Source organism: Geotrypetes seraphini, chromosome 12 (genome assembly GCF_902459505.1).
Source record: "Geotrypetes seraphini chromosome 12, aGeoSer1.1, whole genome shotgun sequence".
In the NCBI taxonomy this organism is placed as follows: domain Eukaryota; kingdom Metazoa; phylum Chordata; class Amphibia; order Gymnophiona; family Dermophiidae; genus Geotrypetes; species Geotrypetes seraphini.
The window spans coordinates 49,069,309-49,084,194 of NC_047095.1; the positions used below are offsets into that span (position 1 = coordinate 49,069,309).

A 14,886-nucleotide genomic window follows, 5' to 3' on the forward strand; every position below is an offset into this window, starting at 1 on the left:
GCTTAATTATCGTTTTTGGTGGAATTCATTGCGTCATCTGTATAAAATGGAAAGAATATTAGCCATTCAGAAAGGGAATTTTAAGAAATTTCAGGAGATTTGGGAGCCATTACCAAAATACTGTAATGTTTAATTAAGGTTTTTCCCTATGTCATGCACATCTGGGAGAGGGGAGGATGGGGGTCTGTTAGATTTATGAATTCAGATATATTGGGGTGCTTTATAGAAATTTTGTGTGATTACATTATGATTGTTCAGGAGAGAGGGGGGACTATTTCTGTAATGGATATCAATAGAATATTAAGTGTGTTATTGATATATAAAATGTGGTATTTATTGTTACACTTACAGTAAGTTTTGAAAATAATAAAGATTTTTTGGGGAAAAAAAAGGCATTTGACAAAATATCTCATGAAAGACTACTGAGGAAATTAAAAAGTCATGGGATAGGCGTTAATGTCCTATTATGGATTAAGAGCTGGTTAAAAGATAGAAGACAGAGAATGGTGTTAATCTAATCTAATTAACAATTTATTAATTACACTATACCAAAAAGGTTCAAGGCGATTTACATCCAAAGAAGCCGTAAAATCTACAGGAGAAGGGTAGATAAGTGGGGTTCTAAGCAAAAAACAAAACAAAACTGTAGAATATTGAGAAAATCTATGCATCCAAAAAATAAATCCCTCAATGTTATAGTTCAACACTTATAAATTCTTCTTTAAACTACCTCTGCCTGTAAGGGGAATGACTTAATTCAACCACTTTCAAAGAAGGAAAAAAGCCTCAGGTTCCCGTATGCCGCCAGAGTTTATCTTGCAGGCAATACCAGAAAGGGAAACCACCTCGTAGGCAAAAAACCCCTCCTTATTTACTATGTTCTCCACACACACCCCTTATTCCTCTTCAAATTAGCAATACTGTACTGTTATTCATTCAAATCATTTCAAACTCCAATGTCCGGGAACAAATTTCACTCATCTCTTCCAAACACTGTGTTCAACGCTTGATCTCTGCCAGATTAATGGTCCACCGCTGACGAAGGCCCGCCCGCATTTTGCTTCATGTTTCGTCAGGCCAAGGGACCCAGAACAGTCGGCACACTAACTCCGTGCTCGCTAGCACTTTGCAAGTGTTTATTTTGATTTCTTTTTTTGTCACAGCTGGAAAAAGTGCTGCAGCAAGGTGATATTGGCGAGTGTGCGGAGCCGTATATGATTTTCAAAGAAGCAGACACAGCAAAAGTAAGCATGAGTTCATATCCCTCTCTGTTTGATTGATTTTTTTTTTGGTGGGTTTTTTTTTTTTTGTTTTTTTTAGCAAGAGTGTCTAATGCTACCTGGTAAATAAGCTCTGTGGAGTGACGATGTTCCTAAATGGACTTTATTTGAAAGTGTCAAAGTTCCAAAGGTACACTGAAATCATCCACATAAAAGTAAATCATCCACATAAGAGCCTTAAAGGACCTAGGGATACAGGACCCAACACGATCTGCGTTTCGACAAAAAGTCTTCTTCAGGGATCCCTGGGGGTCCTATAAAGGTGAGTATGTGGAAAACAAATGTGTGGTGAGCCGGAAGGCTCTTATGTGGATGGAATTATTTTATGTGGATGATTTCAGCGTACCTTTGGAACTTTGACACTTTCAAATAAAGTCAATTTAGGAACATCGTCACTTCACATAATTTTTTTTTGTTTTCTCTGGATTTTCTTCTTTGTGGATATTTCGGGTTCAATTCCTTTTATTTTTTTACCTGGTAAATAAGAACACAGCGGAAGAAAAAATCTCCACAGCATGCAATAGGATACCACAAACAGTAAAGATGTCCAGGAGGAACAGGACACCAGAGTAATATAATCACTTTAATGTTTCATTGCCATCAGATCCGACAAGGCCGTGTTTCGGCCTCTAGGCCTTTATCAGGAGTCTTGGACAAAAGAAAGGATGTTTCATATTAAGACTTAAGGGCTCCTTTGATCAAGGCGCGCTACGGGGGTTAGCGCATTGGACATTTCATCACGCGCTAACCCCTGCGGCAACCCAAAAACTAACGCCTCGTCAATGGAGGCGTTAGCGAATAGCGCGGCAGGCGGTTTAACGCACAGTATTCCGCACGTTAAACCCCTACCGCGCCTTGCTAAAAGGACCCCTAAATGACTATATAAAAACAAAAGCAAACAAGTTCGCATTAACAACCCAAGTAGTTGCTTGGCATTTAGGGCTCCTTTTACGAAGCCGCGGTAACGGTTTAACACGCTAAACTGCCGGCCGCGCTAGCCGCTACCGCCTCCTCTTGAGCGGGTGGTAGTTTTTTGGCCAGCGCGGGGGTTAGCGTGTGATTAAAAGTCACGCACGTTAAAGCTGCTAACGCGGCTTCGTAAAAGGAGCCCTTAATTGCACACAAACTGTTCACATTGTAACCAACAGGAAAAAAAGCTTCATTTGGAAACAGTAAGAAGGAGGGGTCTGCTCCAGTGCTGGTCCTACTGAATGGAAGAAGCTTCCAGTCTATATTAGACAGCAGAAAGATTTGTGGAATTTTAAGAAATTGTTGAAAGGCTATTTATTTTGTAAGTTTCAAGTTTATTAAATTTTTGTTATGTACGCAATATCAAAAGCTTCAAAGCGTATAACATTTTAAAAATGGGGGGCAGAACAAAACTCTTTTACATAGTTACAGTCAAATTCTATCCATTCTAATACATAACTGGGTACGGAAGGTGACTAATAATAATAATAATAACTTTATTTTTCTATACCGCCATAGTCAGGCGACTTCTAGGCGGTTTACATTGCAAGAAGGCTGGACATTCAGCGAATAACAAGAGGTCTCAATACAATACAATAGGTCAACATATAATACAGTACAATGAGTCTATGTACAATACAGTACAATGTAATGCAACAAGTCTAGATACAATACAATATAATAGATCTAAATACAATACAATACTTAAGTCTTGATAAGTCTTAATACAATACCATACAATGAGTCTAAATATAATACAATAGTGTAGAAGGGAAAGTTACGTACAGATTGGTGTTCGGAGGGTAAAGAATATCTGAGTATTTTTTTAGAACTTCCATTTGAATTGGAGTTCTAGGAATAGCGAATATATGAGTACATGAGGAGCTTCTTGAGAGAGAGAAAGAAAGGTGTTTTCAGGGAGGGGAGTCCTAGAGAGGGAGGGGACAATTTTAGTCAGTGAATTTTGCGAATAGGGCGGTTTTGATCGATTTGCGGAATGCACTGTAAGACAGATTGGGTTTGTTTATGTGAAGGGGATGAACTACAAATTTTTAAAGAGACAAAGAAAACATTTAGCGGGGAGCACATTTGGTAGGTAACACAAAAAAGGGGGAGGAAAAAAAAAATGAAAGGATGTATCTGTAATCTATACAGTAATCTAGTTTAGATCTAAGAAGTTTAGTGATTTATAAAATGGTATTGTCTATTTTTTAAAAGCGTCCTTGAACAAAAAAACTTTTTAAGGAACGCTTGAATTTGTCTAAAGAAGATTCATTACGAATATAAATAGGTAGATTGTTCCAAAGCTTGGGTGCTATAACTGAGAAAATGGTAGATTTTCTAGTTCCTATTATCTTTAATGAAGGGATAGTCAAAAGCTGTTGTTGTGTTGATCTTAATGCCCTGGATGGAGAATATGGTGACTAATGGTTTTTCTATATTAGGTGAATGATATATTTTTATTTATTTTTTTATTTATACGAATTTAATAATTATAATATCAGATGATACCAGAAAAAAAAGGTTTCTTACACATAGTTGACAATATTTATACATACAAACAAAATTCCTTTCCAAGCCCACAACAATGGGAAGACATGCTACCATTTCTAATCACAAAAATATGAAGAAAACTAAGAATTGGTTCTTGATTCATCCTTGTGAATCTTAAAGGCAGACTATAAATAATAAACTATAAATAGTCTGGATCGTTTAAGATTAACAGAGCTTTGGCAGCACGCTGAGTGACTAATTTGACTGTAATGCAAACTCATTTGCTTTTGTTTTTATCTAGATATTCAGATGTGTAACATCCTTTCTTTTGTCTAAGACTTCTGATGCAGGCCTAGAGGCCAAAACACCGCCGTGTTGAGTCTGACAGCAATTCAACATTAAAGTGATTATATCACCTCAGGCATCCTGTTCTTCTTAGTGCTACGTGGCTGTATTAATATCTTAAAGCTAATAGTATAAGACAGATGTGTGAAAATGGAGATTCCCAATTACATTCCCTGCCCATTCAGTTGGTTGTCCTCAACATCAGGAAGGGATAAGAGTCTTTATGTGCATTATATTGCATTGTGTCATAGGCAGTGGAAATGGGTGGAGCACCAGGGCTATAGCCCGACTAATATTTTGCCTCACACACATCTGCAACTTGGGAACTTGCAGAGGGTTATGGGACAGGTGTTGGTTTATTTGACTTTCCACCAGCCAAAGTTTTCTGTTCCTGAATTGTGATGCCAGTTGCTAGATGACGGAAAGGGCTCGCGCACTAATGGGGAAATTAGGGTGTGGCCATCACTGAAAAATAGAAAAATCCTTCCTTTTACTGGCAGTGCTAAAAGTGGTCTCGGCATGTGGGAAAGACCCGCACTGAGGCTACTGCAAGCTGATTTTATTGCTATTTGGTAAAAGAGCCCATATGTATTTTATTTATCTGGGAAAGGCTCTCAGTAATAGTACTCCTACCACAAAAAAAACACAAAAAACCCTCAACAGATTTTTTTGTACCCTCAGAAAACCTTTAACTAGAAATAAACACCTATTTTTACCTTTTATAAACAATTCTACTACCATCCAGATAATTCAGTGCTGCTAAATGTATGGCATTTAGGGCTCCTTTTATCAAGCCGCGCTAGCAGGGTTTGACGCGTGCGACTTTTCATCACGCGCTAACTAAAAACTACCGCCTGCTCAAGAGGAGGCAGTAGCGGCTAGCGCGGCTTGATAAAAGGAGCCGTTAATTTACTCTGGTTGCCACTGCAGCTGAATATTGATTGACCTCATAATTTTTAGGATTCATTCTCTGGTAGAATTGCACAAATGAGCGTGAAATGTTTTTGGCACAATATGCCAAAAATAAAAAAAAAAGGTCTAAGCTTTTAAAATATTTCCACATAAAATATCAGATTTTTTTTTCTTCGACATTTACTTTAAATTTTCTTTATTCCTTTCCTGTTTTCTTTCTCCTTCTTTCCATCTTCTTCAGTAACAGAATGTTGCTGTTTGTCTCTTCATCCTTTCATCTTCTGTCTATCCTCTCAGAATTGTTTTGTTCTCCTTTCACCCTCAGTTTGTCTACTTCCTTACTTTTGTCTTGGTCTCAACTCCTCATTTCTCTTGCCCTTTCTTTCCTCTTCCAGTGCCTCTCTTTCTCTTTCTTCCTGTTCTTCCCCCTTTTCATCTATTCATTCTCTCTCTCCCTACATTATGTTTCCTCTACATGCACAAGTTTTCCTTATTTTTCATGTCTTTTCCTTCACCCCACTACTTCTATCTGTTTCTTCCTTCTTTGAGATTTCCTCCCCTCTTATAAACCTCTTCTTCCTCCTCCTCCTTACACATTCCTACACCATCGCACTTCATCATCTTTTCCTGGATCTCTTTGTATCTTGTGTTAATGTTGAGATGCACAGTGCTGACACTTTTACCTGTTCTGAGAGTTTATCACATCAGAAAATGATGAGATACATTGGGTTACACAGTTCAGTGTCTGGGAACTGAGAGGAATGCTAGCATTTGATTTTATCTACTAGCTGAAGTAGGCCGGAAGGAGCCCTGGAAGCAAGCCTGTGGCAGTGACTGTCAGCTGCCTGCCTTAGGAGGGCTATATCTTTTCAAGATGGAGGACAGCATCTTGGCCTGACAGAGGGGAGAATGAGAGGTGCTATAGCCCAAGAGGGAGGGGAAAGCCCAAGAAAGAGGGGTGTCGAAATAGAGGATGGCGACAGTGTTTGTTATGAGACAGAAGGAGGCAGTGCAAGGTTTGCTGATTTACCATGATTTTGTGGAGAAATTCAAATTTTGCAGCTGCTGTTGAGATTGGACTTGTAGGAAACAAGGAAATCCTATATATGAGTAATCTCTAAATCTGTTGATTTTGCAGCAGGATTTGCTTTTCTATTTCTTCTTTAAGCATAATTAATTATTTTCAATATTGATGGATGAATGTTATTGTTTAGATAAGAAGTGTCGGTATGCCATCAGTGTGTTTAATATTCTGCTGCAGAATAAGGAGAAGTTGGAGAAACTGAAGAGCCAAGCAGATCAGTTTTGCCAGAGGTTGGGGAAGTATCGCATGCCGTTTGCCTGGACAGCGATTCACTTAATGAATATTGTCAGCAGCGCAGGAAGTTTGGAAAGAGACTCGACGACAGAAGTTGAAATTGGACCAGGAGGTATTCTTGATTTGCCTTTTTATTACTTTTATCTCTATATACAGATTAGAGAATGACACGGTGACAAAATTCATCACCGTTCCCGTCCCTGCGGATAACTGCGGGAAACCATCTTCATGTCGTTCTTTAAGGAGAGAGGGAAGAATCAGAGTATAATTGGGCACAACCATTGACCCACAAGCTTTGCTTTGAAGAATGCTGGTGTAGAAGGACTGAGGTTGAAACAGACACTACAGAATGACAGTCTCTGGTATCCAGAGCAGATATTGTGATGTCATAATGCCTCATTCCACCAGTGCCTAAGAGCCAATCACATCAGTGATGTCACAATGGCTTCATTATCCTTGGCTCACATAAGAATCAGAGTATGAATGGCCACAACTACTGACCCGCAAGCTTTGCTTTGAAGAAAGCTGGTGTAGAAGGACCGAGGTTGAAATAGACACTAGAAAATAACATGGGATTATTTCCCGCAGTTATCTGCGGGGACGGGAACGGTGATGAATTTTGTCACCATGTCATTCTCTAATATAGATTGCAATGCCTTACCATTTTTTTCAGATCTGCTACTCCAGGTAAGTAACTTCATTATTCAATGTGTTGCAAACAAAGAGCAGACCAGATGAAGAAAGTCTGTAAACTTCTTCACCACAATAAGTGGTGTGTTCAAACAGTGTCATCTACAGGCTGCTATTTTGGAGAGAACAATTTCTCTGAAGTAGGTGACACTTTGAAAACACCAAGTGGTCCTTATAAGCCCCTGACACAGACATTTTGTGGGTGAAACTCTTGGCTTTTAGTTTTTAAATTATATGTTGTGACTAAATTAGTTTATAGACTTTCTTCATCTGCTCTGTAATTGTTTTCACCATCTTCTGTCATATAGCCACTATGCACATTCCACTCCTCTCCCCCCCCAAACTAATTGTTCAAACCTGGACCTCAGTATCCTACTGTAGTGTGATTTGGAGTCCCTCCTGTGATAAACAGCTAATACGATGGGCCAGTTGATGATATGCAAAATTATCTGTTGGTCTAGCTAATGTTTTTTGAAGGATTTCAGGGAACCCCATTATAATCCCCTCTTCATTGATGTCTTACATAATTTTTGCACACCTCCAAAGCATGGAAACCAAAATGAGAACATGGTAAAAGGAATAATTCATGCCCAGTGATAGAGTGCTGAAATACCTTGCTTCATATATGGAGCAATTTTCAAAGAGGCTACATACTTTTAAGGTATACAGGGAGTTTTTACACACATAATTTATGTATAAATGTGTTCCAATTACTTTATTTGGACTTTTGGGGTATATAAAGAGATCTTAGCATTGGAAAGGGAAGATGGGGGGATAGGGAAAGGAGAAAGTTGCTCAGGGATGGGGGGTGGTAAGGGAAAGTAGGAGTAGGCAAGTAGGAGAGGTGGTTAAGAAGAATCAGGGAGCAGATGAAAGATGAGACCTGGGGGAGAAGAAAAATGAGAGATTGAGGCTGGGAGAGAAATGGCAGATCCAGGATCAGGATAAGAAGGGATAATCTACTCACATCTTTTCTCCATACACTGACTATTCTCTCCTCACAGTATACATCCCCTCCAATCTCCTTACTGTTTCCCCATAGCTTATCTGATCTTCTCACCAGAAAATTAATGGAAAGAACATTCTTTCTTTACTTGTTTATAATTATAAAAGTTGTAATGAGAGGTGAAGAGTGTCATCCCCATCTTTATAGTTTTCTGAATGGCTTTTTGATGACTTGGATGGATGTTTGTTTCAACCTAACTTCCTCTTTAGGTTACCACTGAATTCAGAAATTAATATCCAGTAGGATTTAAGCTCACTATTTATGCTTCCACTTTCATTTTTTGGGTAGAACGTAAAGGATCTTGGTCAGAGAGAAGGAATTCCAGTATTGTTGGAAGGCGTTCATTAGAGCGAACCACCAGCGGAGATGATGCTTGCAACCTAACTAGTTTCAGACCGGCCACGTTAACTGTGACAAACTTCTTTAAACAGGTATTAATTACACTCACCATGACTGATATCTTCTGCTTTTGCTAGTACTTCAGAAGAGTGAAAAATGCCTTAGTGTAAATGTATGTCAGGTCAGAGTAAAACACCAATGCCCTCAAAGCACTGTATGTTAGCACAACCATACTGTTCTTATCTAATCTTTAATTTCTGGGTTGCTCTGTGTCTCTCTAGGTTCAAAGCAACTTACAAATCAAGAGTTTTACATTATGTTTAGGAGTTACAACAATGAAATATAAAGTAAGCAGTATACTTTGAGGTAGTTACCAGAGATAGGAGATGTAGTAATCATTCAATAGAGGGGAACATTGAGCTGTCATTAGAATTACAGTACAGCAGTTTGAAGTACAATACGACTGAGTTAAATACAAGTAGATTGGTGCAATTATGTTTTGTAGAGTTTGGGGAGGGAGCTCTTGCGATTTCTGGAAGGGTGAAATGCTGTGTAGGTTGCTGTGGAAGAGCATACTTGTTAAGCATTGATGAAGTATATGTTCTCAAAAAGAAAAGTCTTCAGTTTCTTTTGAAATCTGGGATAGTTAGATTCTGTTTTGATAATTATTGGAAGATTGTTCCAGTTCTTAGTGCCAAGGTAGGTGAGTAGTGAGTTAAATATATGCTTCTATTTTACACCTTTGGGAGAGGGAAAGATCAATTGAAATATTTTAAGTTTTCTGGCTGATATTGACCAGAAGTTGATGAAAAGGTTTATAAGTGGCTCTGCAGAGTTTGCATATAGGATGTAGAACATTACACATGATAGTTTGAAGATGATGCGAGCCATTAATAGGCAGCCAGTGTAGTCTTCTGTAGTAAGGTGAGATGGAATAATATTTTTTTCAGTTTGAATATTACTATCTTATTGTTGTATTTTGTATCAGTGGTGGATGAGAGTAGGCTTAATGCCAGCATAGAGAGTTATACTAGTCTTGTTGGGAATAGCATAAGCATCTGCGTCAGTATGGAAAACTGATGATCATGGAAGAAGGATCTGATTAGTCTTAGCTGTCTCATGCTATAGAAGATTTTTTTTTCCCATAGGTTGGAGATTTGGCATTCATAAAATAGGGTAGAGTCAAATATAACTCCGAAGACCTTAGAGGTTTTGACTGTATTTAGAGAGGTTCCTGAGGGTAGTGTAACAGTTGCGAGGTGTTATGAAATCATAGGATTTTGGTTTTTGTTGTGTTTAGTTTGAGTTTATTAATTGTAGCTCAGATATGTATTTTGTCTATGCCATTGTATATATTTGAGAGACATCACATGTGGTGTGTTTGATCGTGATGAGCAGGAGGATTGTATAAGATTGTAAGCATTCATTGTTGTTGAAATTAATGTGACCCAAGGAACTCATGAAGAGGTTGTATAATATTGAAGAGAGTGGCAGTCCTTGAGGGACTCCATAGGTTGCATTCCATCTTCTGGAGAATGTTCTATCTTTCCAGGCGAGGTATTTCCTATTCTGTAAGAAATCTTTGAGCCAGCTTAGAACAGTGCCCTCTGTGCCTATTTCATTTAGTTTGGTTAAAGGTAGGTGGTGATTGACTGAGTCAAAGGCAGCTGATATATCAAATTGGAGTAGAATTGTCTGGTGTTCCATGCTTAAGGTTTTTTTGATTTTGGTGGTTAAGATTAATAGAAGTAATTCTGTGTTATGTTGTGAGCGAAACCTGAACTGTGAGGGATGAAGGCAAGATAATTTTTTGATTTAAGTTGAAAGTTTTTGCAGATATGTACTTCTAGAAGTTTATTAAGTATAGGGATGCTGATAGGTCTGTAATTTGAAAGATTTGAGAGATCTGTGTTTTGGGTCTTTGAAACAGGAGTGAGGTAGAGAATGACACGGGGAGCGATCCCCGCAGCGAACCGCTGCGTGGCTGCGGTTTGGCTGCGGGTTATGGTGACCTCATTAGCAAATCGCCGCAGACGCGGGGACAAATCCTTTCACCGCCCGCAAAAACGGTGAATAGATTTGTCCCCGCAGGCCAATGTCCCCCCTTCTAGGAACCGCTATTTACCTGTGTTTCACCTGCACGTTGCCGCATTGACTCCGCCCCCCAATATACTGGCTCCTCATTTGTCAGATCAACCCTTCCTGCCAATAGAACCCGCCCCCCCCCCGACGATCGCCGGCAGGAGGGTACCCATCCCCTCCTGCCTACCCCAACCCCCCCCAACGGCCCTCCCGACGATCGCAGCAGGAGGATATCCAACCCCTCCTGCCAGCTCCCCAACAGCCCCCCTATGATCACTGGTAGGAGGGTGCCCAACCCCTCCTGCCGGCCCCCCCCAACGGCCCCCTATATCGCCAATAGGAGGGTGCCCAACCCCTCCTGCCGGACCCTCCCCCAACAAACCCCGCCATCCCGAAACACCACCCTTAGTCTTACTTTCCAAGTTGGACCGGACAGCTCCTCGCTCGTCTGGCCAGCAGGCCTGCCTCCGTCCAAATGAGGCGGGCCCGCCCCTCCCCTCCCCTGCCTAACCCACAGGATCCTAGGGCCTGATTGGCCCAAGCACCTAAGGCCCCTCCTATAGCGGGAGTGGCTTTAGGTGCCTAGACCAATCAGGCCCTAGGATCCTGTGGGTTGGGCAGGGTAGGGGCGGGCCCGCCTCATTTGGACGGAGGCAAGCCTGCTGGCCATACGTGTGAGGAGCCGTCCGGTCCAACTTGGAAAGTAAGACTAAGGGGGTTCCGGGGTGGGAGGGTTCGTTGGGGGGGGGGGTCCAGCAGGAGGGGTTGGGTACCCTCCTGCCGGCGATCTTAGGGGAGGCCATTGGGAGGACCGGCAGGAGGGGTTGGGTACCCTTCTGCTGCGATTGTCGGGAGGGCCGTTGGGGGGGGTCTACAGGAGGGGTTGGGTGCCCTCCTGCCGTGATCGCTGGGGGGAGGGGAGACTTGCAGCCGTAGCTAAAGAAAAGTATTTAAAATCGTACCCGTTTGAGGCTTTTATATATGCAGCGGTGACGGTGACGGGGCGGTGAATGGGGTTGCAGTGGCGGTGACGGGGCGGTGAATGGGGTGGCAGTGGCGGTGACGGGGCGGTGACGGGGCGGTGCAGAGGATGGTGAGACGGGGACGGGGCGGTGACGGTGACCAATTTTTTCACCGTGTCATTCTCTAGAGTGAGGGCAATATGACCCATTTGAGGTGGTAGTTGGCTATGCTATAGTAGCTTATTTAGGAGTTTGGTCAGCCAGGATATGACGTGATCTGTGGCGTTTGCTAATAAATGAGTGGAGCATTTATCAAGGATGCTGCTGCAAATGGATGTATTTTTTTTAACTAGGAGGTGGTGTCAGATGTTGGAGGCTTGAAGGTATTCCAAATTCAGCTAGCTGTACAGGGGTCTGTTTTCCTTGGGTGTAGTGTGTATTATCCCAGGACAAGCAGGCAGGTATTCTCACTAGTGGGTGATGTCATCAGACAGAGCCCCGGTACGGACGTCTCACAAGCACGTGTTGCTTGTAGAAACTTAAAGTTTCTAGATGCCCGCACCGCGCATGCGCCGGTGCCTTCCTACCCGGAGATCCGGGCGTGTCTCCTCAGTTCTTTCTTTTCCGCGGAGCTGAGAAGTTCAACTTCTTCATGCGCTAGCTGAATTCAGTTAAATTTGCCTTCCTTGTCCGCGTTTTCGTTTTCTTTTAATTACAGTTAACAGTACTTTTCTTTTTCAGTAAAAAAAAAAAAAAAAAAAGATTATTTCCTCCGGCAGGTCGAACGGGCCGGCCACGTGGCTCAGGCCCACTGGCTTCGACCTAGCGGCGGAGATTTTCCGGCCTATGTCCCGGCCAATCACCGGGTTTAAAAAGTGCAGCAAGTGCCAACGCGCGATTTCACTCACGGACCCTCACCGGCGCTGTTTGCAGTGTTTGGGCCCTGACCACATCCCGAAATCGTGCGGGCCTTGCTCTACCCTTACGGCACGCTCTTTCAAGCGGCGTTGCCTATTGTGGGAATCGATCTTCAAGATGGACGCAGCTAAGGATCCCTCAGCCTCCACTTCATCTGATACCTCCCCGGTTCGGGCGAAACCGGCATCGACCACTCCTGCATCGAGTGTGGTGAAACCGGCATCGCTCACCCCGACACCATCCACGAGCTCGACGTCGGTGCCTGCCCCGGTCTCCTCTGCTCAGGTACCTCTTCCTTCCACAGTGCCACCAATGGTCATCAAAGTGCCGAAAGCTACTAAGCAGAAGCACTCGGCCTCGAAGGAGCGCGATGTCCGTGCAGGAGGACCCCCTTTCGGTGCGGATCCCTCCTTATCGGCTTCGCTACGGTCCGTGCTGGAAGCTCAATTCGTTGAGCTCATGCAGACCATCGGACCCGGGCTCATCGCTGCCATACAGGGTGACCTCCCGGTACCGGTCCAAAGGGGCGGTCCGCCCCCTCCCCCTCCCCCACACCGTTCGACCTCGACAACCGACGAGGACGAACGAGGGAGGGCGGCGATGCCCACGCGGCAAACCTCGATTACCGATATGCCGCCATTAGAACCCATTACGCCTCCGCGCCAACATGGGACCAGACCTCCGATCGATACTCGAAGCCCTGGGCATAGTCAGGAAGAGTTCTTCCGTACTCCTTACCAGACTTGGGTAGCATCGCAAGAACCCGCATCGCAAACCCAGTTGCGATCCACCGCTTCCAGCCCTATCCACTTGGGGGCCTCGGGAGACCATGCGATGCACAGACGATCCCGATCCCCGTCCCGCCACCGAGACGGGCACCGATCGAGACACTCATCCTGGCACTCCTCACGCCATTCGGAGGTGTCACCGCAGAAAAAACTGCAACGTAGGGGATACTCCTCATCAGAGGTGTCCCCCCCGAGGGGCCCGGAGTACGAGGAGACACTGGTGCCCGATTCTCCTTGTCACTCCCCGATGTCCACGGACCTGGAGGCCTCCTCCTCCTCCAGCCCGTCCCACAGACCGACGCTGGCGGAACAATTGTCCTTCTCATCATTCCTCCGACAAATGGCGGAGGACCTGGATGTGACCCTTGACACGGGCTCCCGATACTCCAAAGAGTATCTGGACACCATGCATTTACCTAACCCTCCAACGGAGTCGCTTCGGCTCCCCTTGCATAAATTACTGGACCAGACCTTCATGCAGTGCTTCGAAACGCCGTATTCCATACCGGCGATCCCCAGCAAACTCGATGCTCGATACCGCATCGTGCACCATAAAGGGTTCGAGGGCCCTCAACTCTCCCACCAATCCCTACTGGTCGAGTCCTCCCTTAAACGCTCTCATCCCTCCCAGGTCTACGCCTCTGTACCGCCGGGCCGAGAGGGGAGAACGATGGACAAATTTGGTAGAAAATTCTACCAAAACTCCATGATGGCGTCACGGGTGCTAAACTACAACTTCTTTTTCTCTTCCTATCTGGAGTTCTTCTTGCCGGTGCTCCGCAAGTTCACTCCGTTCATAGACAACCAAGCTCGATTCGAGTTCGAGGAAGTGGTAGCCTCCCTCTCCCAATTACGCCTCCAGCTGATGCAATCCTCCTTCGATGCATTCGAACTCTCGGCACGCGCCGCCGCAAGCGCGGTAGCTATGCGTCGCCTGGCATGGCTCCGTACTATCGATATGGATCCCAACCTACAGGACAGACTCGCCAACGTACCATGTGCTGGAGCTGACCTGTTCGATGAGTCTATCGAAACTGTTACCAAGAAGCTGTCGGATCATGAAAAATCCTTTCAATCCATCCTGCGGCCCAAACCCAAACCTCAACAGTCTCGACCTTCCAGGCCACCCCTGATTTACCAGCGGCGTTACATGCCCAGACAAACGCCTGCTGCGAGACAGCCTGCGAAGAGACAACCTCCCCAGAAGTCTCAGCAAAAACCTCAGCCACCGGCGGTACCTAAGGCTCCCCAGCCCTTTTGACGCCCCCCCCCGGGAGCATAACCTCGGCCTCTCCCATAGGGGGCCGCCTCCATCTTTTTTACCATCGATGGGAGGCCATAACCACGGACCTATGGGTCCTCACCATCATAAGAGAAGGATACTCTCTTCAATTCCACCGGGTCCCCCCGGACCATCCTCCAAGAGAGTATCCTTCAAGCTCGACGCAGACCGCCCTGCTTCTTCAGGAAGTCCAAACCTTACTTCAGCTTCGGGCTGTCGAGCCGGTCCCGTCAGACCAATTGAACCGAGGGTTTTACTCCCGGTACTTCCTCGTCCCGAAGAAAACGGGCGACCTGCGACCCATTTTAGACCTTCGAGCCCTCAACAAGTCCCTGGTCAAAGAGAAGTTTCGCATGTTGACTTTGGCTTCTCTATACCCCCTCCTCGAGCAGAACGACTGGTTATGCTCCCTGGATCTCAAGGAGGCCTACACTCACATCCCCATTCACCCGGCCTCCCGAAAGTTCCTCAGATTTCGGGTGGGAAATCTGCACCTACAGT

General features: G+C 44.3%; 1 protein-coding gene across 9 annotated transcripts in view; it reads left to right on the plus strand.

The window, feature by feature from the left end:
* Nucleotides 1–14,886, plus strand: part of DOCK7 (dedicator of cytokinesis 7) — a 287,050-nt gene that overhangs the window by 55,177 nt on the left and 216,987 nt on the right. For all 9 annotated transcript variants that reach the window (XM_033917249.1, XM_033917242.1, XM_033917240.1 and 6 more), the window contains exons 10-12: nt 1,164–1,244; nt 6,262–6,430; nt 8,303–8,445. In XM_033917249.1, coding sequence (XP_033773140.1) covers nt 1,164–1,244; nt 6,262–6,430; nt 8,303–8,445 — 393 coding nt within the window. The remainder of the gene's footprint in view (nt 1–1,163; nt 1,245–6,261; nt 6,431–8,302; nt 8,446–14,886) is intronic.